Source organism: Hipposideros armiger, unplaced genomic scaffold, assembly GCF_001890085.2.
Source record: "Hipposideros armiger isolate ML-2016 unplaced genomic scaffold, ASM189008v1 scaffold_730, whole genome shotgun sequence".
Taxonomy (NCBI): domain Eukaryota; kingdom Metazoa; phylum Chordata; class Mammalia; order Chiroptera; family Hipposideridae; genus Hipposideros; species Hipposideros armiger.
Window position 1 is genome coordinate 652,311 of NW_017732080.1, and position 26,133 is coordinate 678,443.

Sequence of the window (26,133 nt, forward strand, 5' to 3'; positions counted from 1 at the left end):
TGTTGAAGAGAATTTAAACAGTTTAAGATGTAGAACCAAACTTACATTATCTGAGGTATGGTAAAAAATATATAATAAAAATAAAAAGTGCAATGAATAAAAAAAAAATGAAAAAGAAATCCACATGTTACAAATGGGCTATAAACACATTTATAATTCACAAACTGCATTAAAATGGTTGTCATATTAATTAAAATAATAAAAGTAAGAAAATATGCTCAATGCAGAGGTACTTTAAAAAAAAAAAACAACCCAAAAAGTTAATAAAATATTTTATCTGCATCAAAATATTCTTTAGAAACCAAAAATAAAAATGTATCATGTATGTTCTTTCAGGTTGATCTGCAAAAGTCAGAAAAATACATAGTCCACGCTGTTTAACTTTTTGAAAATAGAGTCCTAGTATGCACTAAGCATAAAGCAAAAGGCTTTATGTCTTACTCAACTGAAGCAGTGTGCTCACTACATTAGGACAAAGAATTCCAGTTCAGTTCCTATCAGAAAAGATTTTTGTTTCAGTCAAACTGAAACAAATGACCTGACTTAATTACAGGGTAGTACAGCTGAAGCTGTGTCCAAAGTTTTTCTTCAGAGCTGTAAAGACACCCATAGAAACTCCTGAGGAGAAAGTGTGGCTTCTCACAAGGCCAAGATGGACATTATCCAAAACGAAACTTGAGTCTGTACTTCACTGTGTTGGGACTTCTCCTGGGTGCGGAAAGAGGAACCTTTGGCTTGACAGGATTAGGTGGCTTTTTCTTCTCAGGAACAGTAACTGTGAAAGAAAGTTCTGGCTGCTCCGACTGCTTGAACCTCGGCAGGAAGTGGGTAGAGATGTGCTGGGGTTTCACCCGGGGGCTGCAGCCTCGTTTAGCTTTCCCTCTTTTGTTCAGGGCCACGTACCACTCCCTTCCCGTTTTTTCAGTTCTGTGTATTGCTGAGGCATAAGTATTATAGCTGTTTTCTTGAAATCGCTCCCTGAACTTGCAGTCATCTGTAAATTTGGCCTAGGGGAAAAAAAAGAAATTTAAGCAGTAATAATATTTTCAGCATGTAATAAAATGAGGTCTTGTACTATAACAAAACACCAAGAATTCCTTCAACCCCTGCCCTCCTACTACATTCTTTTATAAAGAAATATTTGCTTCTTATAAAGTTGCTTTAAAATTACTATTTTTGTTTCTATATGCCTATTTTATTCATCTTTGTAATTATGATTTCTGTTTACTATGTACTTAATGAAATAATATCAATGCATAAAAAATGACAACAGAAATTAATATATTTAATTTTGTGACTGTTTTTAAATTACTTAAAAATTTGTAGATAAAAAATTAATTTTTAACATGTTTTTTTCACATCATAACCCGTCAAGAAAATAAATAGAAATATATTACTAAGAAAACATTGTCTAAAAAACATGAACTCATGTTCAGAAAAATGGGGTCATATTATTCCTTTGAAACAATGATACTTTTTCAGTGTTATCAGCGTGATTCATGGTGCTGAGAGAGGGGTAGCATATGGCCCTATTAATATTGCATGTGTTAGAGTTCTTTAGGAAAAAATACATCTTCACACAGTGATACAGGAGAGTATATTTGAAGAAAAAATTACTTTTTGGAGTCACTAGCAACACTTCAGCCAGATATCTAGCTATGTATCTCCCTCCCTTTCTCTTTCTCTCTCTTTCTCTCNTCTCTCTCTCTCTCTCTCTCTCTCTCTCTCTCTCTCTCTCTCTCTCTCTCTCTCTCTCTCTCTCTCTCTCTCTCTCTGTCTTTGAAATGCTCATGGAAGAGTAGACAAAGCAGACAAGCAGACATACACAGTGCAGCTTGATAAATGGAAATATGACAGAGGTATGCAGAGGGTACAATGATAGCACAGAGGAAGGGAATCTAAGAGGATGGGGGTGACTAGCGAGGCAGGTGATATGAGAAAGGATTTTCAGGGAGCGGAGTGGGAACAGTGTGTTCATAGGTCAGCATGACACTACAGTAAGTAATTCAGTGTGACTTCCACTTAGGATGCATGGGAGCAGGAACAAGAGATGAGGTGACAAAGCAGGCCAATGCACACTCTAAAGAGGCTTAGTTGAGGAAAGTGAAGAAATTGAAGGAATATGGTATGGGAGAAGAGCTTCTGCATGGAGTCAGACAGACATTCAATCAAATACCAATGCTGTCAATTGAGATCTTAGCTTTAAGCTCCTTATAGCCATAGCTCTTACATATATAGGGTTATGGTGAGAATCAAAGTATTTTTCTAGGGAAAAGATCTATACCTTTCGTCAAACACAAGAGTCCATAACCCTCCAAGTATTAAAATTCCTATATTTCAGGGAGCACCATTTGCATAGAATTCCTGTGCTTAGAAATACCAAATGTTTTTGATGCCTATATTTAAAAACACTAAATACATATATAGTAAGTCCTTACTTAACATCATCAATAGGTTCTTGGACAATGCAAATTTAAGCAAAAGGATGCATAACGAAACGAATTTTACCAAAGGCTTATTGACATAAACAAGAGTTAAGTTCCTATGGCATATTTCATTAGAAAAACATCACCACGCTTCTAAGTAAAGACCCAAAACACTCCTAATATTAAACATGGAAAGAAATGTGAGCTACACAGACATTGAAGATTAATAAAAACAAGTAAGAGAATTCGTTTCCAATGTGCTTATTCCAGTTTAGGGTTGAGGGTGGCCAGAACCCATCCCAGCAGCTAAGGGCACGAGGCTAAGGGCACCCTGGACAGGACACCCTTCCATCTCAGGGCACAGTCACATCCACACCCACACTCAGACGGGGACAATGTAGACACGCCCGTTCACCTCATGTGCACATCTTTGGGATGTGGGAGGAAACCGCAGTCCCTGCGGAAACCCACGCAGGCATGGGGAGAATGTTCAAACTCTACACAGACAATGGGCCCGGCCGGGAATCAATATTTTTTTCCTCTTCATTGTTATAACACAATGGCATTATTTGAAGAGATGCTGTATATGATATATTTTCTATATTAGACCAAGAGGTTCTATACTGGAATTAAAAGTCCTTGCTTTTTCTAATAATGCTGAAAAACTTTTCTTTTCAGTACAGATCACAACACTATAATTTGAAGGTCTAACACTGCAAAGCAATCCATGCAGGTCTCTCGATGTGGCCACACAGAGTTTTTGGCTTGTGCCAAGTACTGGCAATAGCAGAAGACAATCAATTTAAGAGCATTTCCAACAGCATATTTACCTTATGTAGGGGACCTGACAATTAACTTCGCAAACTCGTTGCAACAATGTTTCTAATCTTTTTTGATATCTGAGGGATTATTCATTATGAATTTGTACCAACTGAACAAATAGTTAAACAAGTTTATTATTATAAGTGCTGAAAAGGCTGCATGAAAAAAACGACCTGAACTTTTCACCAACAATTCATGGCTCTTGCATCATGACAATGCACCAGCTCACACAGCACTCTCTGTGAGAGAATTTCTAGCCAGTAAACGAATATTTGTACTGGAACACCCTCCTGACTCACCTGATCTGGTCCCCAATGACTTCTTTCTTTACCAGAAAATATTGAAAGGAAGACATTCTGATGACATTCAGGACATCAAGTGTAATACCATGACAGCTCTGATGGCCATTCCAGAAAAAGAGTTCCAAATTGCTTCAAAGGGTTGGACTAGGCACTATCATCAGTGCATAGCTTCCCAAGGGGAGTACCTTGAAGGTGACCATAGTGATATTCAGCATTGAGGTACGTAGCACTTTTTCTAGGATAAGTTTGCAATCTTAATTGTCCGACCTCATATGACAATTTACCCAAGTTTATTTACGTTCAAGTGTAATTCAATCAACAAAACTATTTGGGGGATAGGAAACTATATATCTAAAGCTCCCACAAGTCCACTGGTGGTTCCCGGGATTTGATCTCTAGTAGGCTGGAAGTAGGTTTTTTACAATCATGGTATCTCCCCTGCCAGGTAAGTATGGAAGTAGGTGTTTTAAAGAACCACCACCTATGGCTTTCTCTCATCTCCTCGTAATCTACCCATTTGTTTAGGCCTATGCTGACATCACTTTAGAAGAGCACACATTTATTGCTCTTATTTTGTTTTGTTTTTTTATTAAAAAAAGACTTTCTTGTAAGTCAAATGAAGATTTGTCTTATAGCTGCTTATCTTTAAAAGGACTGGGATGTTCTTTCATTTAATTAGATAATCCCAATGTATTATTTTAAAATAAAAGTTACAGCCATCTGGAATGTTTTCTGCTACATAAAGGATAAGCATTTAAAAAAAGGGGGGGGGGTGTAAGGGTTCATTTTAAAAAGTAGCAGGTACATTTACCCTGCTTCAGATATTTTTGTTAAAATGCATTTGAAAACCATTTTTTAAATATGTAATACATTGCACCTTGACCTGACTTCTACCCCCGTTTCACAAAACTTCACTTTCCTGAAATAGAGAAGCAGTGATTGCTTTATTCAATTTTGACAGGTTTAAGTATACTACATTATCTAACCTATTTTTTTTCCTCTGAGAGCGTCCAAGAAAATAAAGAAAAAAATGTCATTTTTTAAATTGATGTGGCCGGCACACACACACACACAGTGAATTAAACCTATAGCAATTCCACCCTAGAGTCTTTATATGATTAGGAGCCCTCTGATTCCACCTGCTAAAATTATTCTGTCTAAAGCCTTTCCTTTTTCCTCTTAAGAATTCGTGTTCTAAAGTTCTTTCTTAAGATGAAAGATGGCTGTTCATGCTCAAGATTTTTCAAGGGTCAGCTAACTGTCACAGGGAGTTGAGATGTTGAGAATCTGAGGACCCACACACTACTTGCAGTCCCTTAGTCATTCTAAATCCCACATTAAGACAGGAGTAAAGGCGGTCAGACTGTTTTGGCTTTCTTTAATTGACTTCTAATTTAATGTTTTGTCTGAAAAATTCCTCCAGCTATGATGGAACAGAACCATTTGAAACAAGCATTTGAGTGAGTTTTGTCATCAGGAGATCTAGTTTCTTCTGGAAGGATTGAGTGTTCCTGTCAGTATCCCTGGCCTTGTTCAGACAAGATGGTGACCCTGAGCTATGCACCTCAGCCCCTATTAACACACATGAAGCATCTTTATAGCAGAGTCAATCAGTAGCAGAGGTCTCAGCTACTGGCATTTAAATATATACACATTCACTAGTATATAATTTTGGATAATAAATTTTCCAGGCTACTTGTAATTTTTAAGAACTCCCTTGAATTATAAGTCCTTTAGCAAGTACATACTTTTAATAATAGAACTGTATTATTTTCCTAGAAAAACTGAAGTTCACATAAACACTTTTTCTATAGTTAAGCTGTGAAAAAGAGATGAGTCAAATTTCAAATAAGCTGTTGAAATCAGGACCCCCATCACCTCATTGCCCTACCACCATCAGCCACTACAACAAAACCAATCATTAAAAATGTTCATAGAGGGCCGGCTGAGGGGGCGTTAGTTAAGAGCTGGCTTGGGACGCCAGAGGGTCCCGGTTCGGCTCCCACATATGAGGGCCAGTGACACTGCCTTCTATAGCTAAGATGCTGAACAACAGCTCGACCTGGAGCTTGACGGCGTAGGCTGCAGCCCCTGCTGCAGTGGGTTCCCATGGGCTACCATGTGTGGCCAGCAGCCAGCATGAGCGGCCAGAAGCCGCCGTGAGCTGCCGTCCAGAAGCCAGCAACTGATCTGCCTCGCCCAGGAAGAGCGCAATGATGGTGCCAACTTGGGCCAGTGAAGCAACGTCCTCCACAACTAGACTGAAGAACAAAAGGACAGCAACTTGTCTGTTCCCCTTCCCCAATTCCCCAGCGCTGTTCCCATCCCCCAATTCCCCAATTTAAAAAAAAAAAACCTTTAAAAAAAATGTTCATAGAGCACCCCTATCTATGCTTCTAATTCATTATTTCACAAATTTGTTCAACAGATGTTTATTGGCTATATAACATGCCAGGCATTGTGCTAATTGCCACTTTTACAATGGAAAAACAATATAGACGTGGTCCTACCCATGTTCTTTATTGACTTAAATTATTTATGTTTTTCTCTTTAATTTCTCCTGATCTTGCAAGTGTAAAAAACATGTTATAGTCAATGGAACATTACTCAGCCATAAAAATAGAATGAAATCTTGCCATTTGCGACAACACGGATGGAGCTAGAGATTATTATGTGAAGTGAAATAAGTTAGGCAAAGACAAATACTGTATGATCTCACTTATATGTGGAATCTAAAAAACAAAACAAATGAACAAACCAAACGAAACAGAAACCAACTCATAAATACAGAGAGCTGATAGTTGCCAGAGAAGAAGGGGGTGGGAGGTTGGGCAAAAAGGGGAAAGGGGATTAAGAACCACAAGCATTCAGTTATAAAATAAATCATGGGGTTATAATGTACATACTAGGAAATAGAGTCATTAATATGGTAATAACTGTTTTTGGTGTTAAGGGGTACTCAGCTTATTGTGGAGATCACTTTGTAAGATATATATATATATATATATATATATATTGAATCACTATGTTGTACACCAGAAAACAATATATTGTATGTCAACTATAATTAAAAATAAGTAAAAAATCATTAGATTAGTAAAAAGTTACAGTCAACAAGCGTAATTGCAAAATTACAATGAAATGCTCAAATCAGCTAATTTCTACATAATTTAATATAGCCCCAATTGACAAAATAAATAAAATTTAAACAAATTAAACTATTTTTACTTGAATATCCAAATTATTCAGAGGAGGGAAACACGGTGGTGTTAAGGAAAATAAGAACTTTTGGGTTAGAAGGATACTTTGACTTGATTGTACTCATCTCGTCACACAATGAGTACACACAAAGGATATTTAGAAGAAAGGTCAAATTCAGCTCAAAGAAGGTAAAACTTTGATTAACTGGAATATCCCCCCAAAAGACTAATTCTGCTAATTGAAATCTGAGGGTCAATGAAACCAAACAGAAAATTCTTTCTGAAATGATATTTAAAAACTGTCTAAGCCCTCTTAGTTTCTTAGTAAATATCATGTTATATGATAATTGAGGATCCGGTATGAATGAATTGAGGCTATGCAAACACGTACCAATTCTCGTTATATGCAACTATAGAAGTAAATATGCAGTCTATGAAAGTAATATAGAAAGAGGAGTGAATTCGGATTAACACCAGTATAAACCTTGGTATTTGCTGGGTATTTAATCAATTTTAATTCTTTATTTCACTTTGTTTTCTTTGATTTGCCTCTTTCCCTTAACCCTTATAAAGTTAAGAAATAATTAACCAAATATAAATAATTAAAATGTTTTTATAGGCTGTAAGATTATTAAATAATTAAAATATTATTATACACTGTAATAAAAACAATTATAGACCAAATTGTGCTCTAAGCAGTTTCCTTGTGTATGCACCTCTACGTCTCATTCCCCTGCATCTTCTAAGTGCTTCTTGGTTCCCATCCCCACTCCCACCAGTGGGGTTGCCCTCGACAGGTACCATTAGCCAGGCTGTTTTGTACACTTGTGCAGGATGTTCCCTGCACAAAGGCACCCACCTTTGCTGGCAAGTGAAGGCTGAAAGTCAGACCCTGCTCCAAATGCTCCCAAGCAGAGTACCCCAGAACAAGGCAGCATGCACGCAGAGGGACTGCCTTTTACTCTTTCCTATAGCAAAAGTCTCATATGGGTCAGCGGTAGACACATCATGCATCTCCAGAGCACGGCCATATTTCCTGCTGGGCCCTGACCATCCGTCCATTCTATATCTCAGTTCCTCATACTGGGCAACTACAAGAACACACAGTTGGTTTCATAATAAACCAAACTGAGGTATTGTATTATGTATTATGATCATGTAATACTGAAGGATACCAACCACAGGATTTCTCCTCTGAATTTTATGAACTGACTGAAAATGACTCAGGGAGCCTGTTCAAAAGGTAGGCTGACCAGGCCCCATCTCCACAGATTGTGTTTTATTAATAGTAAGTCTGAGGTGAGGCCCTGGGTTGGCCTCATTAACCAACATGCCCTGTGATTTCGATGCAGATGAGGTGAGGACTAACAACACTAGGAGACATGTAAGATAGGAGTTTTCTTTCTGATGCTCTTAATTACTCAATAAAGCTGGGCTATTGAGGGCTACAATGTGCCAGGTGTTTTATGTATATTATTTAGTTCTCACAATAATTCCATGACTATTAGGGGGTTATTATCTGATTTCCCAGTCAGAGAAGTAAAGAAAATGATTCATCTAAAGCCCCACATTTATCAAGTGCCAGGGTAGGTCTGTGACTTAAATCTCAGATCTTCTGATCCCTGGATTCAAGCTCTTTCCATAACACCCAAAGGCATCTCCCAGGCTTTTATAGAGTTCCACCTGCCCTGAAGTTGCTCCATGTTAAAACACTGATAAAAAACAAGTGCCACTCCTCAAACCATCACAGAAATAGAACACCATCTCTTGCTTTAGGTCAGCAGTTCTCAACCTGTGGGTCGCGACCCCTTTGGGGGTCGAATGACCCTTTCACAGGGGTCGCCTAAGACCATTGGAAAACAAAAGATACTTACATTACGATTCATAACAGTAGCAAAATTACAGTTATAGAGTTAGCAAAGAAAATAATTTTATGGTTGGGGGTCACCACAACATAAGGAACTGTATTAAAGGGTCGCGGCACTAGGAAGGCTGAGAACCACTGCTTTAGGCTAAAATGGATCTCTGAAGCTACAAGTCACTTCATCACCCCGGATTTCCTCAATAAAATAAGCCCTCTAACTAGCTTTATATAGTGTGAAATTAAGGGAAAACTGGTATTTACTGTAAAGGCAAAATCCTGAACCCATTTTTGAGCCTGAATTAATACACATTTGATTTTACTATGTAAATGGAAAGCTCTTAGAGGGCAAGGGGCGTTTCTATTCAAGTGCCTTTAAGCAGCGCATGGTCTGGAAGAGTGGAGTGCTTAATAAGTTATTTTTTAATAAGGATGATAACTATTGCTCAAGCTTCCATTTCCTTTCAGTTAACACACCCAGCTTTAGGGGCTGCCTCCTCTCCTCACTCTGCCCCCAGCACAGGAAGTCCAGTCCAGAATCTCATTCCCGCAAGCCAGCTGGCACCCTCTGAAACCAGGAAAGGAGGATGTTCTAGTCCTTGCTGAGGGCTGATCAAGCATACATTCCATGCCTGTTTCGTAAACTCTGCAATTAGCTTTCCTTCCAAACATGATCCCCTAAAACCCCGAGAAACAAAAATAATTCCACCACATGCTTTAAAATAAGCTAAAGTTTCTTCGCAATAGGCAATGAGCTATCATCCATACTGTATGAAAAGACTGAAGAATACATGATAACCACCTTTTCTGGGATTTACTTATTTTTTAAAGGAAAAAACAAGATGAACAGTAGGGCTCTGAAAGAATTATGAGATTATGACCATAGGAAATCCTTGCCTCTTTAAGGGCTTGAGCCTGGGAATTTTGCTTTCAAATTAGTCTCCTTGGAAAAAGGAAAACCTAGGAGATAAGGAGCTACTGTATGCATGAAAAGTTTGGACCTAAAGAAAAAAAGGTCAGTGATGAATAGGATTTGGAGTTGGTCTAAATATCTGAGGGGTCACAGCTGCCTGACTCCCAAATCAGAAAGTCTTCTAAGAGGAGATTGGGGATCATCAAACAGCTGCCTGAGAGCAAATTCAAGATCTTTTTTTAACATTAAATGCTGAATACTTTCCAGGCACTATTCTAAGTATTTTATCTGTATTATCTCATTTTAAATGCTCAACTATCTCAATAGATTATTACTTTAATTTTCCTACTTTTAGAGCTGATAAAACCAAGGAATAAAAAGATTAAGTATAATGACACAGTTTAACTTAAGCAGAATGGCACAATCTAACTGTGATCTTAACCACTACACTCAAGAAGGCCTTTCGCTCTGACATCTGGACCCATCTCAGATAAACGCAGAAAGGCTCTCTATGGATCTTTCGATAAAGGCAACAAACCTGAAGAGAGAGCAGGAACAGAGTGCGGAGGGATCAGGAACATATGGGCAGGCAGAGAGATGGAGACAGGAAGTGAAGGGTGCACAGTTCTATAGGGGACCCCAGCTTGAGAGTGAGTGAGAAAGAGGTCAGACCGAGGGCTCTGACTAACCCTCCTGACTCTTTGCAAAGCAATTACCTACTCCTATTCTGGATGATTCCCAAAGCATTGTGAGAAGACCATACACCTTCGTCCTTGTAAAGAATGCTGAAAAATCCTGCATGGTATGAATGTGTTAGCATTGTATATTTAGAGTAACTCCCAAGGTTTTAAGGAGAGCTGCAAGTCAATTCATATAAGGGTGCAGATTCAATGAGTGGGTGCAGGGAGCAATGCAGAGTGACATAGTTAAAGTTCAAAGAAAATTTCTTACCAAATCAACAAACTTAGCACACAAAGGAAATCAACATAAATGTTGCCTAAGTCTAACCATTCTGGGCTGATATTTCTGTGTACCATCTTTGCGTCCACAGATGAGAAAGCATTTTCTAAATGAAGATTTTTCTGTGTACAAAACAGACCTCTCTTCTGTTTTGAAAAGCTTATCTTGAGAGGGGTTCCTACACAAGTCATTGTCACAATGAACAACTAACATTTTGTAAAATCCTCTGATAAGTTTTGTGGTGGACACACACCCTCCTTTCTAGATTTTAAAATCACATATTGGAGATACAGAAGTAGATGGGGGAAAAGATTTCAAAAAAGAGCTTGGAATAAGACAGGGAGAGAGACGGAGGGAGGGAAACAAGCAAAGCATTCTAAGGATGATCCACAGCATTCATTCTTTAAAATGTAATTTGAAAAGTATTATTAAAACCTGCAATTATTAATTCCTATAAAATAATATGTGAAGACAATGTAATTAGCTCCAAACAAAACATAACTTCTTTCAAGCTAACTTTTACCTACCAAGCATTATAGTGTTTAAAGAGAAAGAGAATTTAAAAAGGATATCATTCTGGTTAAATCGCTTGTTAACTAGTTCGCTTAGGAAAATGTTTAACACCTCTAAGACTCTTTTCACCTAACTATGTAATAAGGTAATGTGAGTGAGCTTTTGGAGAACTATGCAAATACATGATCTCTGTCTAGTAACTAATGTATAATATTTTGATTGTTACTAGAAAAGCAAAGTTGAAAATTTATAGTTATCCATGAATATTTCTCAATACCGTATGGGTTTACTTTCCTCAGGATTATATAAATACTTTAAATTTTTCAGTTGACATTTACTTTGTAGATAAAACCCTAAAGGCACCCTTTGTTAATGTTTCACTGTTTTACTGAGATATAACTGGCATACGACATTGTATAAATTTAAGATGTACGTGATTTTACACATACAGCACATCCTCGAATAACGTTGGATCCTTCAACATCATTCTATTATAATGCTGGTAAGAAAAAAAATGTATTCCTGCACAGGGCCACTTGCTGTGTGGAGTTTGCTCCTCTTCCCCATGTCTGACTCGGTTTCCTCCAGGCACTCCGGTTTCCCCACATCCCAAAGATGCGCACAGGGGCTGAACTGATGTGTCTACATTGTCCCCACAGGAGTGTGCGTGTGACTGCGCCCTGAGATGGAAGGCCACCCTTCCATCCTGTTCAGGGTAGGGTCCTGTCTAGTGCCCTAAGCTGCCAGGAGAAACTCCCACCACCCTCGACTTCAAACTAGAATAAGCGGTTTGGAAAGGAATTCTCTTACGTGTTTATATTAATCTGCCTTAAATGTCTATATAGCTCACATGTCTTTCCATGTTTAATATTAGAAGTGTTTAGGGTCTTTATGTAGAAGTGTGATGTGCTGATGTTTTTGTAATGAGAAATATGCCATAGGAATTTAACTCGTGTTTATATCAATTCGCCTATGGTATGTGTATATACAATATGTACATATATCTCAAAATTATTATAAAGGCACTCTTTAAATGCCTCTGCACAATTATTAAAGAAAATCATGAATTTACACATTTAACCCTAAAAGTATAAGGGTTTTTAGCCTTTCAGTGATGCAATTTTGTAAAACAACTAAATCAAATACTGTAGCTCTACTTAAAGTTACCAGAACAATTTTCCAACATGTTTAAATAGAAGCTGATAACAGGAAAGAAACCATCTGGGCATAAAACTGATAATTGCTGGGATTAATACTATTTCTAAATTCAACATCCTTAAAAATAAATCACTTTATAATTTAATTAGGTTTCCATCTAGAAAAAAAGTGCTAATAAAAGCTCTGATAAAAGAAAGTGGGCTTAAACAATCCGTTTAAAAGGAATCCACATAATCATAGAACTTCATTTTTTATCTACAATTCAGCTCAAAGTCATCAGAATGACTTTTATATCAAAGAGCTTCAGTGAGTGACAAGAGCAAGACTTGCTTTGTACTGCTTAAAAGTCATTATTCCATGAAATAACTTTAGCCTGCCAAGATGAGAAAGAATAACAGATGCTGTTTTTGCATTATCTGCATTATTTCAGCCAGCCATCCTTAGACATTTGGGTCAAATTTCTGGAAATTTGTTACTTGCTTTTGACAGAGGAATCATGTATCTTAACCTCTCAGTTTGACCTTTCTAATTGGCATCCATTTGTAATACTTCGCTTTCTGTGGCAATTACCCTTAAGCTGGCCCAAGTTTAGTCTAATTTTTTGTATGTATTAGGGCATGAATCTGAGTATTTAAAAAATTAAGATTTTCACCCCAAACAAACAAACCAATAAAAGTTTTTTAACATGCACCACACATTATGATGCTTCAGTTTTGAAGATGTTTCAATCTTTTTGCAACCTTGAAGTTGACTGAGGAAAAGTCATTCAGTGCACATGTGTTTGATCATTGTTTTTCATTCTGTATGTAGATTTTTAAAAATCAAAATTTTAAGAAAATGACATGTCCTACTTTTACAAAGCAATGCAGAAATTTGCCCCTTAATATAATAAAAATCAAACAGCAATTATTTTATGAATACTATATTATAGCTTGCTAGAATATAATAAACCAGCTCAGAAAATGAAATAGGTAAATCTTTTTATAATTCTTGCAATAGGTGATTAAAGAGGCTAACAAAGGTTTTCCATTTATATTAATAAGCTGAGATTTTAGTAGTTCATTATATTTAGATTACCATATAATATGTAATGTTTGTTGAGCACTTACAATGTGCCAAATACTGATCTAAGACCTTTATATGTATTATCTCATTTAATCCTCAAATTGTAGAAATAGCTGGAATTCTACTGTTTCCTCCAAGAGATATTAACAAACCACCTTTAGATGCTAGCGAAAGGAAAACTGAAAGTCTTACACATTGTGCCAAGTGAAATTCTCGTTGAATTTTTTAAAGGTCTGTAAAGCAGAAATCATAAATAGTAAGTTCCAACTGATTGCACTCAAAATATCCTATATACTTTGAAAATTGGAAAAGTGATGTTTCTGTAGTTCATTAAATAAGAATTAAAGGGAATAAGAATTAAAGAAGTAGCATTGAAGAAGACTTGCTTTTTAAAATGATTTAATGTGACAAAACTTAGTACACTGCAGAAAAAGTATAAATCACTTTTAAGTGTTGTGCATATGTACTAATACAAATTAACAGAATTTGTGAGTAGGAAAACTAAGCTAAACATAACTTTATTATCTTTCAAATGTGTTAACACTTCCCAAGTAATCAGTGTTTTCAAATCAAAGTATAGAAATCTATAATTTATAAATTGATTACAAAAGTATAAGTGGTTTGAAGAAATGTTTACAAGTGCAAAATTAAGTCTTTATAGTTTTAAGAACTGTTTTTGATGCAACAAAAATACAAGATGAGAATTCTTCAATGAATTGAATAAAAGGTCAAATTTCTCATTATTGTTTTTTTTCCCTTCATGCTTAGTAATATGAAAATATGTTATATAACTTGGACTCATTTTTGACATCATAATAGCTTGTAAAATTAAATAAGAACCTGGTCAACTAAACACACACACAACGCCATAAACATGTAAATTTAAATTGTTACATAATACATTATTTCCATAATATTTCTTCTCACTTGGACCATGTTTTAGAAATAAATAATGGCAATCACTATGAGAACGTTATTTTCAAATACACTTACCCTTAAAATTTTTTGTGGACTCTATCTTTCCAACTAAATAAAATATTTGCAGGAGTACTTACACAAACATACACAATTCTCTTGGTTAAATGTACATATAATTTTACAAAAACAAAAAACATTAAGTTCTCTGGTCAAATTTTCCTATCTATTAATTTAGAAAATCACTTAATTCCATTTTACGAACGTAAAATCTCCATAACGCTTTTAACAAATATAAAGTGGTTCTACTTACACTTGCATGGAGTTTTCCTTTTTTTGACATCGCTAAAAATTTGTTGCTGAAAACTCCTCGTATTCCTACAATCCCCTGAGACACAGCAAATATTTCCAAAATACCTAGGATGACAGAAATCCCAAAATAAAACACAGACTCCTCCATAAACCATTATGAAGAACTGAATTTCTACATTAATTCTTTCCATTCTTTATTACTGTGATTTTTTTAAAAGACTTTAACATTTTTTGATATTAAATATGTGAAAAAAGGCTAGCACTCAAGTGTTCATTTAAAATGATAGATTTCAAGATTGAAAAATGTAGTTCTGCTTTATTAGTAATTCTTTTTTTCTTGCAAATGATAAGTCACTTTTAGTAAACAATGTTGGATAATAGAATCTTTTCAAGTTATAAAGGAATTGAAAGAACTTCTAAAAATATTTTTCAAAATAATTCTCACGCATTGCTTTTCTATCAGAGATAATACACTACTTTTAATATTCAAGCACATAAAGTTTGTACTCAAGGCCAGTATAAACTGTTGAAAACCTTGAGACTACTTATTTACATAAAAGAAATCCCTCTTCTCAAATTATCATAATTATAAAAGTACAAATCAATATATACCATACTTTGAGTAGCTCATTTAAAGATTACACATAAAAAGATACTAAAAGCATTATAAATAATTTGGCATTTTGGCTCAACGAAATGTTTAATGGATTATGGATTATGGTTTGAGACATCTTGCATTTTAAATGACCTCTGGAAAAATGTAATGAGGTATTTTATTGCGATATTGTTTATATTTGGTATTTCATAGTTAATATTATCAAGTCAAAGTCCCTCTGTCTCCTATAATTTGAAAGCCCACATCCACTAGGTCAAGAGAATTACAGACCACAATTCATAGAGTATTTTAAGAAATGACACTCCTAGCCTGTATATAATTGGAATTTCTGCTTGTTTATCACAGGCTCATACACATTATATGAACACAAGAAAAGCACAGTGCCTTTTGTTAATTGCCTACATCAAATTGTAAAAAAAAAAAAAAAGACAAAATAATATAGCTCACTAGAGCTAAAAGGGTACCCGTCCTAGGAAGATAACAAAGATGGCAGAACAAGGGGGAAAAGAATCTCAACATTTCAAAGTATAATATTGGGTTGTCAGAAAAGTCATGATGCATTTTTGCAAGGAAAAACAGAAAAAAAAACATCATGACTTTTCCGACAACCCAATATTTTGAGCATATATACTAATTAAGATCTCAATAGGACTCTGCTGAATAGAAATTCACCTGATTTTCTTAAAATAACAATCTCCCATTGGAATATTTGAAGTACATACAAAATTATTCAGTTTATAAAAGTAATATATTGAGAGTACACATATGATATGTATAAATACATATGAATCTTTATTGAGCACTTATGTTGCACAATGTGAGCTAATACCTATAATTTTATTAATTACTGCCCCTTATGTATTCAACTTGATTTCTTAATACATAATCGGAAAGTTTATGGGGGCAAAGGTGTATAAGAACTATTGGTTTTTTTAAGTGTTCTTAGCCAGAGTAAACAAAACACATCTCAAAAAAATTGCAGCTACCAATTAGTGGACGTGTCTTCAAAAGGGAAAAAAAATAATAAAAAATAATAATAAAAATATATATATATTAGAAAGAAACTGCTTTTGCTTTAGAAAGAAACTGCTGTCTCAAATTCTTTCTTGCAAAATGTTTTCAAAATATCATTTACGATAGATTTTACAACAGATTATGACTGTGATGCATACCCAAAGATTTAAAAGCATTATCATTTTATCAAATAGTAGCAAAGCACACAGAATGCTTTGAAAAGTCAAACACACTACCGGATGTTAACATGTTTAATACTATTTAATAACACATGACTAGAAATCTGATACAAAGTTACATGTCTATCAAAATTATAGAATGATATTGAAACCAGCATTAATGATTTTAGATATTTGGGAGATGGGAGATGTAATTGTGAATACTGTGTAAATGTACTAAAAAGCGAGACAGGGAGATCATGAGAAATTGTCCACGTGTGGATTCATATCTGCAAAAGAGACAATATGGAGTTAATAGAAAAGGAGAGTTGGTTGTATGGTTCCCCCAATTTATTTACTCATGGTACTACATTGTTAAGAGGGTTTTTTAATTCCATTCTCTGGAAAATTACCTAGTTTTGTAAAAAAAAAAAAAATACATGACAGCATAAAAGATAAAATTCTCATTAAGTATATGTGTTTGCATGCTAACATTTAAGAGGTCAAAACAAAAGGGCTCTATAAATAGTTGTCTAGTGGGAACACTGCTTTGCCTATGAAAACTGTATTCTGACAACATTCTATTTTTAAGACCCATTTTCATTTAGCTTGTTTGCTAACACACGTTATGTTCTGCATGTATATACAAGTATGTTACGTAAAATATGCATTGCAATGAATTTTCTATATGGCGAAGATGAAATAATGTATGTGAAAGTGTTATTTTATTACATACTGCATTTCTTTTCTTGTTAAGTTCCACTATAAAAATGATCGAGTGCCTGAGAATGAAAGGATTTTATCATTTTAAGAACATTATATTTACACGTAACACACATTGGAAACATGGTAATCTTTGGTGACCTTAACAAATGCCATTTCTTAGACAAGGTAGAGAAAAAAGCCTGACTGAAATGGTATTAAGACGGAAAAGGAAGTGAGACAGTCAAGACAACTCCTCTAAAAAAAATGATATCTAATTGAAAGCTGAAAAAAATATACTTTTACATATATCGTTCTGTTTAAAATTATGACAAATACAGAGTAAAAAGATGAGATTAGAGGAAATAATTTTCTCACATATGTAACTTTGGTATGATCTTCTAAATCTTAATGTAATTACAGCATAATATTGTGAACACTGTTAAGATCAGAATTTCGAAAGTAATTTCAATGTCCTTTTTTTCTAGAATATTAAAGCAGATTCTACAAGCTCCACAATTCAACTTCCTGCCCTCCCAAGAGATCACTATGCTTTTATATGCCAAATCTCTGTAACTCACTAAAAATTCTGCATATTTTAAGCCCATGTACATCAAATCATACATATATAAATCCCAAGAAACATTTCTCTAAAGCTGATTTTTTTTCAATGTCAGTAATTTCTTGACTCTTATTAGTAGGAGTCAGTAATAATAAATTTAATGGGAATTTACAATTTACACTGTGGATACCAAGATGGCATACTTAAGCAAAACTGTAGAAGGCCAAATGTGTCTCACAGATCATAGGCAATGAATGTTAGCTAAACTGAATCATTTTCTTTGAGCTCACTACTTCTCTTTCCCTTTTCAGGGCACCCCATATACACAAGTTTATGGACACACGTTATAGTACTCTCCTGCTATTTTCATCCTCTCCTGCTTGGGGAGTGGGGCAAGGGGAAAGAATCAGTATAAATTAATTCACATTAAAGTGCTAGTGACAATGTGTTATTTTTTCCTAGGGTATTCACAGTTAAGAGGATCAAAAGAAAAGGGCAGTGCTCAGAGAAGGAATTTTCTCTTGGTGGAATTTTGGGGTTGACACCTAGGTTGAAGGAGGCAAGCACTTGATGTCTCTCAGATTATACACACACTGTTTAATCCACTTATATTTACAAACATGGACATGTAATCCAAAGTAAATTGATTTCAGTCAGAAAATACATACCTAGATTTCTTACTTAGTCCCTTCCAGGTTTTTTTTTAAAACAACAGGACTCTATTAATGATGGCTAATATAATAAGATAGACATCTCCCTTTTCTCTTTTCCTAGTGAATCAGACACAGATATTCAATGTATTCAGAGGCTTTCAGCAGCGCATCTGAAAATCCTCAAAGAAAAATAATTTAAAACTGAAGTTTCTCAACCTGTGTTCACACAGCAACAGATATGCTGCATTGTTATCAAATCTTAGTCTTAAAATACCCAGTTTAGCAGTCTTCATTGATTCAATTAGTAATAGAGATTTTACGCTTGAGTTCTCCTATACAGTAGATACAAATTCTGGTTTATCTAGGTTTGGGGGAGTATATAAAAGTTGGTTCTACATGACAGCAAAATTGATAGTGAACTAAGATTTTTAAAATTCAGTAAGATTGAGAATTCAGTTTAACCGAAATATATGATAGGAATTTTCATATTTTGTGTGAACGCTTTGGCTTTGTGAAGCCATAGCCTTAATCTTTTGCTCCCTAATTTGACAATTGTCTATTCTTCAATGACCCAAGGTAAGTCATCAGAAGCACTTTATTGAAACTAAACTTGAAAGCATATAACTTAAAGCAAAGCCTTTGTTTCTATTCAGTAGTTGGATTTTATCATCTATCTTATCCATCTTTCTTCATCCTTTCGTAGGATTTCCTCATAGTAAGAGTTTATGTGAAATGAGCTTGATTCTTTTTTCTGTCTTCAAAACTTGGGATAACTATTGTACAAGAGGAGCTAAGAATATATTAGGCAATATATTTTAACTAAATAAATTATATTTCAAAAATCTATGTCCAGAGTGTACTTCTGATGGTGAAACTAGAAGATACTCAGTTTGCAAAAATGTTAATGTCTAATGATAGTTGGAAAATATATATATATATATATATACACAAATTATACATATTTGTCTGTTCTGACAAATATTACAGAAAATTATTGAGTTTAGAATAACTCAATGGCAAAGTTTTGACTTTTCTGAAGTTACAAGCTGTGACAACAAAATATGTGTTTTATCATTGTTTACTCGGACAGTAGAATTAGATAATGCGGTAAAACTCTGATGTATCCTCTATGGTTCGCTATGGCCCCAGCTCTCCATGTCTCTTGTGAGACTTAGACGTATGTTTCATGGTATACCCTAACCAAGAGTCCATGACCAGTGCCTTCGTTTACATATGTGTCAGAAAACCATCAGTACTATGCCTTCAAAGGGGTATATGACCAACTGTAATTAGCTTGCTTCTGTTTCTCTTTCACAGGGCAGAGATGTATTTTAAATTTCCAAATTATATGTTATCCTACTAAACATGACATATTTCATAGATTTTTTATGGATCAATGGTAGCTAAATCTTATGAAATAGTATTAAACACTTCAGACACCATAAAGCAGAAAATCACCATGATTTGAGCTTTAAGTTATGAGAAAAACCTATGGAGGGCAAAAACAAACAAATTCCCCAATTAACCCGAAAGTAATCAAAATATCAATCTTGATGAGGTACCTATCCTATATTGGATGCATGAATAAATGAGTGAATGAATGGTCAAAGCCATGTGAAACATGCAGACTAAACTCTGAAAGGCTATTGTAAACTGGAGTGAATTAAGAAAGTATTAAATTAAGGAAGTTCTTCTAGGCACTGTTTAGGAAACACCCCTGTTCTTTTGTAGATATCCTTCAAAGTGGATTTTAAAATAAATTGTACCTTGGAAATAACAGATTGGTCAAAGTTTTCTTTAGCTGAGTGTATTCTTTGTTGAGCTGTTCTCATTTTTCTTCCTATGTTTTTCTACAACTGCCCCCTTGGGTAAGGCCTAAGCGGCAAAAAATACTTGTCTATATGGCTTCTTCCAAGAGAAGAAGGTGGATATCTTAGAAACAAGCCTGGTTTTCAGAGATCCCTAGCACACCAAAACCCACTCCAGACACATTCTTTTACTCCCCTGGGATCCAAGCTGCTGCTTGATGCATGCTAACTTTGGGTTTTCCTCTTGAACACAGAAGTTATCCTCTGTTGGTGCTGATTTTCTGAATAAGCTACAAAAAGACCAAAATAGAAAGGGTTTTCACATAAGAGAGAGGGGAAAGGTTTCCTAGGAGTGGGAAATGAGCTCTGATGTCTGATGGAGTAAAGAATTGGGTTGGACAAAATGAGGACAAATGGAAATAGTGAAGTACATGGAACTCGCCCTGCTCTTAAAATCTCAGAAAATGCCTTCACCCTAACAGACCGTGCCGTTTATCACCGAAGATGGTGAGTTGTTTGATAAGAGTAAAATGAACCTTGAAAACATAGAAACAGGCTCCTCTAAGAAGCGTGGGGATGGCCCTGGGACTCGCTGGGACGTATGTGGAGGGCCACCTCACCACGTGCACACAGCCAGCTGGAGCTGCGCGACCCGAATGACTAGTCAGGGACAGGGGGCGGGCATGGACCCGCTCCTCTTCTGGCGCGAACCTCCACAGCTTTCTCACCCCGCCTCCTGAATCCCCAGGAGGAGGCTTGCCAGCCGGCCACTCTACCGGCCACCCTACCGATGTGGACACCTCCAACCCCGCTCCGGAGGCGGCTGCCAGCATGCCAGCCCCGCTGTGGCGCCAGCGATCCTCCGGAGCTTGGGTAAGAAGCCCTATGGCCAGTGGGGTCCTTGGTTTGAGACCGAACAAGTGACCAGCTTCAGTTTCCTTGTCCTTAAACAAGGAATTTATACACCCAACAAATTAAGTGTGATGTCTGTAGGCCAGGCATTGCTCTAGGCAGAAGGAAAGCAATAGTGGTCAAAACATTGAAACTTACAGAGGGTGGCGATTGAAGTATACCTGGGAGCTCTACCAGGTTCACACTTAGCGGGGTGATCGCGAGCAGTGCTGTCTGTCGGCCTCGTTTCCGCTCTTCCTGGTATCTCAGAGGCCGGGGCTGTGGCTCTGTCAGTTGGACTAACCCCGCGGGAACAACTGTCTGGTCCTACCGAGGTAAAGCCTCGCAGACGTCGCCCCAGTCCCGCACAAAACCCCAACTCTAAACCACCTCTCCCCTCAGCTGCCTAAAGGCAGTGAGAGGAAGCTGTATAGCGTCAGTGATGGTCTAGGAACGCATGCAGGGTGCAAGGGAACAGAAGATGAGAAAGGCGGGGGAGGGAGAGAGAGCTAAAGGGAACTCTCAGAGAATTTAAAACTTGGGCTTAAAAAACACCTGCACAATTTGGACCTATACCGAATTGAACCTCCTCTGAATTTCTTCTAAAATAAAGAACTTCCCTTTAATTGTCCTTGGTGACCAAAGACTGGCCACTCTTCCTAACAAGCGGTTGTCTTGGTCTCAAAACACTAAACGTTGCTAAATCCAACTATAGAGTTAACTATTCACATGTCCATCACATCGCCCTCTGCAAACGTATCCAGTTTTACAGATCACTGTCTTATCACAGGCAGGGGATGTCTGGTCTCCCCCTAGGATACGTGCAAACGTGTAAAACACAATAGACATGCATAGTCATATATTATCTATTATTTGGGGGGTGGGGAGGAATGGTGGCAGTTCAGGGTGTATGAGATTTGATTCTTCTAAAAAAATAACTTTCAGTTATTGGCTGGAAAAAGGGATGCACTTTGATGTCTAATGAAAAATGCTAGCCTAGTAAACAGAAGCAGAAAGTAAACAGAAAGTAACCGAGGAAGGAGATTTTTGGTTTTTCTCCAGGCACCGGCTGGAGCCTCCTATTTGGGACTAAGGTAAACTGGAAACAAGGTGCCTCTCTGTGCACCAGCCTCAGGATAGCCTACACCTCAGGAATCGCCATTCCCTATACCCACGAGTGGGGTGCGTGTGTGTGCGCGCCATATAGACGCATCTCCACTCAACGCGCCCAGAGATTTCGAAGGGTCAGCTGGGTCCCAGCAGCCAAGGCTTCGGAAGGTGCGCCGGTGGCCCAAGGAATAACCGGTTGTCCCCTCCCGAGTCTACCGCCGCCGCTTAGGATGTGTTTTGCAGGAGAGCGAGCAACTTACTTAACATATTGGCTTCGTGGGAGCCATTGACTTTGCCATCCGGGTAGATCTGCAGATGGAAACCGATGCCCACTCTGCAGTAGAGGCTGCCGGTCCGGCGCCCCGAGGGGGTCCACTGGAAACTGCTCTGCTCCAAGCCGCTTCCTTGGCTGCCGCGAGAAGCCGCGGAGGGAGAGGAAGCAGAGGAAGGCGCGCTACTGCTGCTCTGGTGGCTGCTGGCGCCTCCTAGGTTCCTATCAGTGGCAGCGGGTCCGGGTTGCCCTTTGGGGGCGAGGCGCTTCTCCCCGTGAGCCCAGGCGCTGAGGATCAGGTGGCTGAGGAAGAGGAGGACGAAGGACAAGCTCATTCTTCCAGTAGCGGGGGTCCTAAGTGCATCTTGTAGGGCTGGTTCTGGGCTCCGTAGCCCCCGTGCGGCTGCGTGCCTCTGGCGCTGCCCCCCTCGCCGCACTGGGTGGACATAGCCTCAGGGAAGAGACAGGGAGAGGGGGGGAGAGAGAGGCCACCCGAACGGATCTCGGCGCTGGCACTGGGATATTTATAACGCCAGTGATCTCACTGCTCGGTGCACGCCTGAGAAGCTTCCCCTCACCCGCGCCGGCTTTGTGTACTCTCCGGCGGGTGCCGGGCGAGAGCCTGGCGGTCCCGGGGGCGGGGGTGTGGAGGAGGGAGGGGATGGGAGAGAGTGAGGGGGAGGAGAAGGCCAGAGCAGAGGAGCTGCACCCCGACCCCGGGCACGCGCACACCCGGGCCACGCACCCCAGCGGTTCTCACGCGCCACACAGCCACCTTCCGACCGGAGCCAGCGCTGCGCGGAATTCAGCTTTGCGAGCAGTTGAATCCTCCGGGGGCGGCGACGGAAACGGGGGTTAAAACCTGGAGTGAGTTCTCGTCCTCTCAACCTCTGCCGCGCGCTCGCGTCTCAGCAAAGCACGCTTGCCTACCCCAGGACCCAACTTCCAGGTTCTCTCCCCTCTGCCCAGCAGACCCCTTTCCCAACTCTGGCCCCAGGAATCCCTGAGGACCTGCGTCCCTCCAGGAGATCCCACAGCTTCAAGCAAGGATTCACAGCCCAATTTGGGAAGGCGTTGGTGTGGCACGGCTGGAGGAGAAGGCTGTTTCTATTGTGTGGTAGTGGCTGTTACTGATTTATTAAAGAGCTAAGGAAGGGGTTTATTTAGCGTTGAGAGAGACACTCTGAGCAATTATGCTATGAATCGGGCTGCTTTCCTGTTGGAAACTCTCCGTCGCGCTAAATATTATGCCGAATTTGTTTTTTTGCCTTCTGGGAAGCTATCGACTTGTGTCCGGGAGAGGGAACGCACACGCACACCCACGCTCAGGGCCGGGCGACAGGGGCAGGGGCCGGGCACCAGCACATGTGACTGGCTGTCCAGTTGTCCTCTCTCGCCCCAGGATCCCGTTGGCAGGAAGGATTAGCTAACAGCTCGCTTCAGCTTACTCAGAGCTGCCATTGACTGAAGGGCCGACCCCAATGAATGATTAATGATGCGTGCGCTGGATTTCAGGAAACCTGAGAACCAAGAATTTTCATGTATGCAATGCCCCTACTGTCATTTATCTGAGAAATATACCTGACTCGCATTCTTGGAATAGTTCTGTCTGAAAACATATTTTGAAGCTTTAGACTACGCTCTGATACATTATTCATTGGTCATTTTAATGAAAAGGCTATGATTTTGACCGATAAGGTCAATTCGCATAAGCCAAGGTTTATGCTATGATATGGCTTTATCCATTATTGAGTACCCACTTAAAGGTTCCTGTCTCCATAATGAAAAGCGTGTAGCTTTTTCAGGATTGGAAATCTTCCATGGCTAGAGTACATAACATAACATCTGGGCAGCTGTAACACAGAAAGTCAGCTGGACAACTTAGTGAAGGCACTGTGGGGGGAGGAGGAGGGGGAACATCACACATGGATAGATGTGTATAGTCTGGGCACAATATCCATGACACATTATATAAGATGCTGTCCTGGGCTGAACACCCTTCTCTTCCCACTGTTCTAGGTTCAAGCTCTATGCTTCTGGCTTAACTCAAGAGGAGGCAGACCCTTACAAGGCAATCCTGAAAGTGCACGTTGAAAACAGAAACCCAGGTCTCTCAGAACAGTCCACTTGACCTTTTTCCAGGGTGAATGATTGTGAGATGCTGTGTCTTCTGTAAGTAGACACAGTGGGTCTGTACAAAGCTGTCAGAGTTTAAGACCCAATGGTGCTGCTGGATGCCATCACTAAGTTCCCCTGTGGGTCACACAGTCTACCGTCCATGCCTCAAATGGCAAAGATTTTTCCAAAACAAACCCAGTTGTGTTTGTTTCTCCCCCTCTTCCCTAGGACTCTGCTGTAAGAGCAGGGGTGTGGATCCTGCCATAGACACACTGTCAGCTCCCTGCCCAAACCCTGGAGGTGAGATCACTAGGGCTGAGTTTCTGGAGCTGAGATTTGGCCTCTTATTATTATTTTTCTTTGTTTCAGCTTCTAGAGCCCCACCTCCACTAAAACAACCATTCTTATATCCTTCTCACCCCCCTGCAAAGTTCCAGTTGGGGATCAAACCTTTCTCTAGGGACGACCCAGGAAGGCCAAGACGCCTGCTGGGGCTTTTTAGTCCGTCTCAACTTGGAGGGTGTCAAGGTGCCCGCCAACCTCCTCTGGGGTCGAAGGGCGAGAATCTAGGAAAAGCTGAGCATGCACTATGAGGAAAGAAGAGACCAGCTGTGCGCAGCGATTGAGTTTCGCAAACCAGACCCCAGGTCCCTTCTCAACCCTCTTTGATACGGGGGAGGGGGGGGGAGGTTAAATAAATAAATAAATATGCTATCTTAGAACCAAACTGGCATGGTGTGTGTAAACAAGTAAAATAGATGCCACTAAACTTTAAAAATCTGTAACAAAAGAGTTGAACCTGTATTTGGGTCTTTAAAAAAAAAAAAAGGCCTACCAAAAAGCTGAAAAGTGTAAGAAGACAACACTGCGCGTGTTTCGCGCTCGGAGCCGAAAAGCTCCGTCCCTCCGCAGCTCCGCAGAGAGAGGAAACGGTCGCCCTGAGCTCCCTCTCAGGCTGCTCCCTCCATGCCCGGCGCCCTGCCTAACCCGCTGGGCAGCCCCTCTTCGCTAAGCCTGTGTTCACTGCAAATCTGCGATCGGAAAAATTCTCATTTCACGGCCTCGGCTACTCCGGGCTCTACTCGCTTAAACGCCATTCATAGAGAGTTGAAGCCTGTACCACTTTTTCTCTGGTTACTTTTCGATCATCAAAAGCCTGCTGGCGGGAGGCGGTCCCGCAGTCCATTCACTAGCGGCGGAGCCTGGGCAAGGTCGCCAGGGCTAGCTGGACGCGCGCCCACGGTCGGTGCGCTGGGCTGTTCTTAATTTCCACCCTCTCCCAGCCCCAGAAGCAAGGTTGTGAAGAAGGTGCATGCGCCTGCCTTCAGAGAGAATGCCGAGGATCCTCGAAGGCTAGTTTTCAACCATCCCTACCCGACAGAGGACCGAAAAACTAACAGGTTAATGAGTCGCCCCAGTCTCTTAGGCACCAGACTCCGATTGCGCGTGCGTCAGCTGGAGAGGGGTTGGGCATCCCCTTGTACTCTTTTACCTCAGCTCCTTAACCCCTAGACCACATGTTCAGTAGCCCCACCACCTTAGGCTTACTTTTCTCAGCCCCAATATCTAAGCCTTCATTCCCATCCTCTCCTAATCCTGTGTGGGAAGCCGGGCGGTGAATTTCTCTTACGTTTTCTGTAGCTGTAGGTATGATCCAGTCAGTAGCTACAGGAATCAATTCAAAGCCTATATCCTCCGGCTGGCATCCAAAAGGCTAAGAAAAGAGAAGTCAAGGTGAAGAAGCCAATATTTAAGCTTTCCTTCACTGGAGGGACAAGCTCAA

The 26,133-nt window shown here is 39.1% G+C and overlaps 1 protein-coding gene across 3 annotated transcripts; it reads right to left on the reverse strand.

Annotated features, from left to right (window-relative positions):
- FGF5 (fibroblast growth factor 5) lies at nucleotides 1-24,221 on the reverse strand. Of its 3 annotated transcripts, none has more exons than XM_019627425.1 (3): nucleotides 22,222-22,873; nucleotides 14,449-14,552; nucleotides 1-1,007 (listed from the first exon to the last, which is right to left on the reverse strand). In XM_019627425.1, the coding sequence occupies exons 1-3, from the start codon at nucleotides 22,565-22,567 to the stop codon at nucleotides 660-662; spliced, it is 798 nt and encodes a 265-aa protein (XP_019482970.1). In that variant the 5' UTR covers nucleotides 22,568-22,873; the 3' UTR covers nucleotides 1-659. The 3 variants fall into 3 exon arrangements, with proteins under 3 accessions (XP_019482970.1, XP_019482971.1, XP_019482972.1); XM_019627426.1 differs by lacking the exon at nucleotides 22,222-22,873 and adding an exon at nucleotides 21,011-21,319 and having other exon boundaries at nucleotides 260-1,007; XM_019627427.1 differs by lacking the exon at nucleotides 14,449-14,552 and having other exon boundaries at nucleotides 786-1,007; nucleotides 22,222-24,221.
- Nucleotides 24,222-26,133: the final 1,912 nt, after the last annotated feature.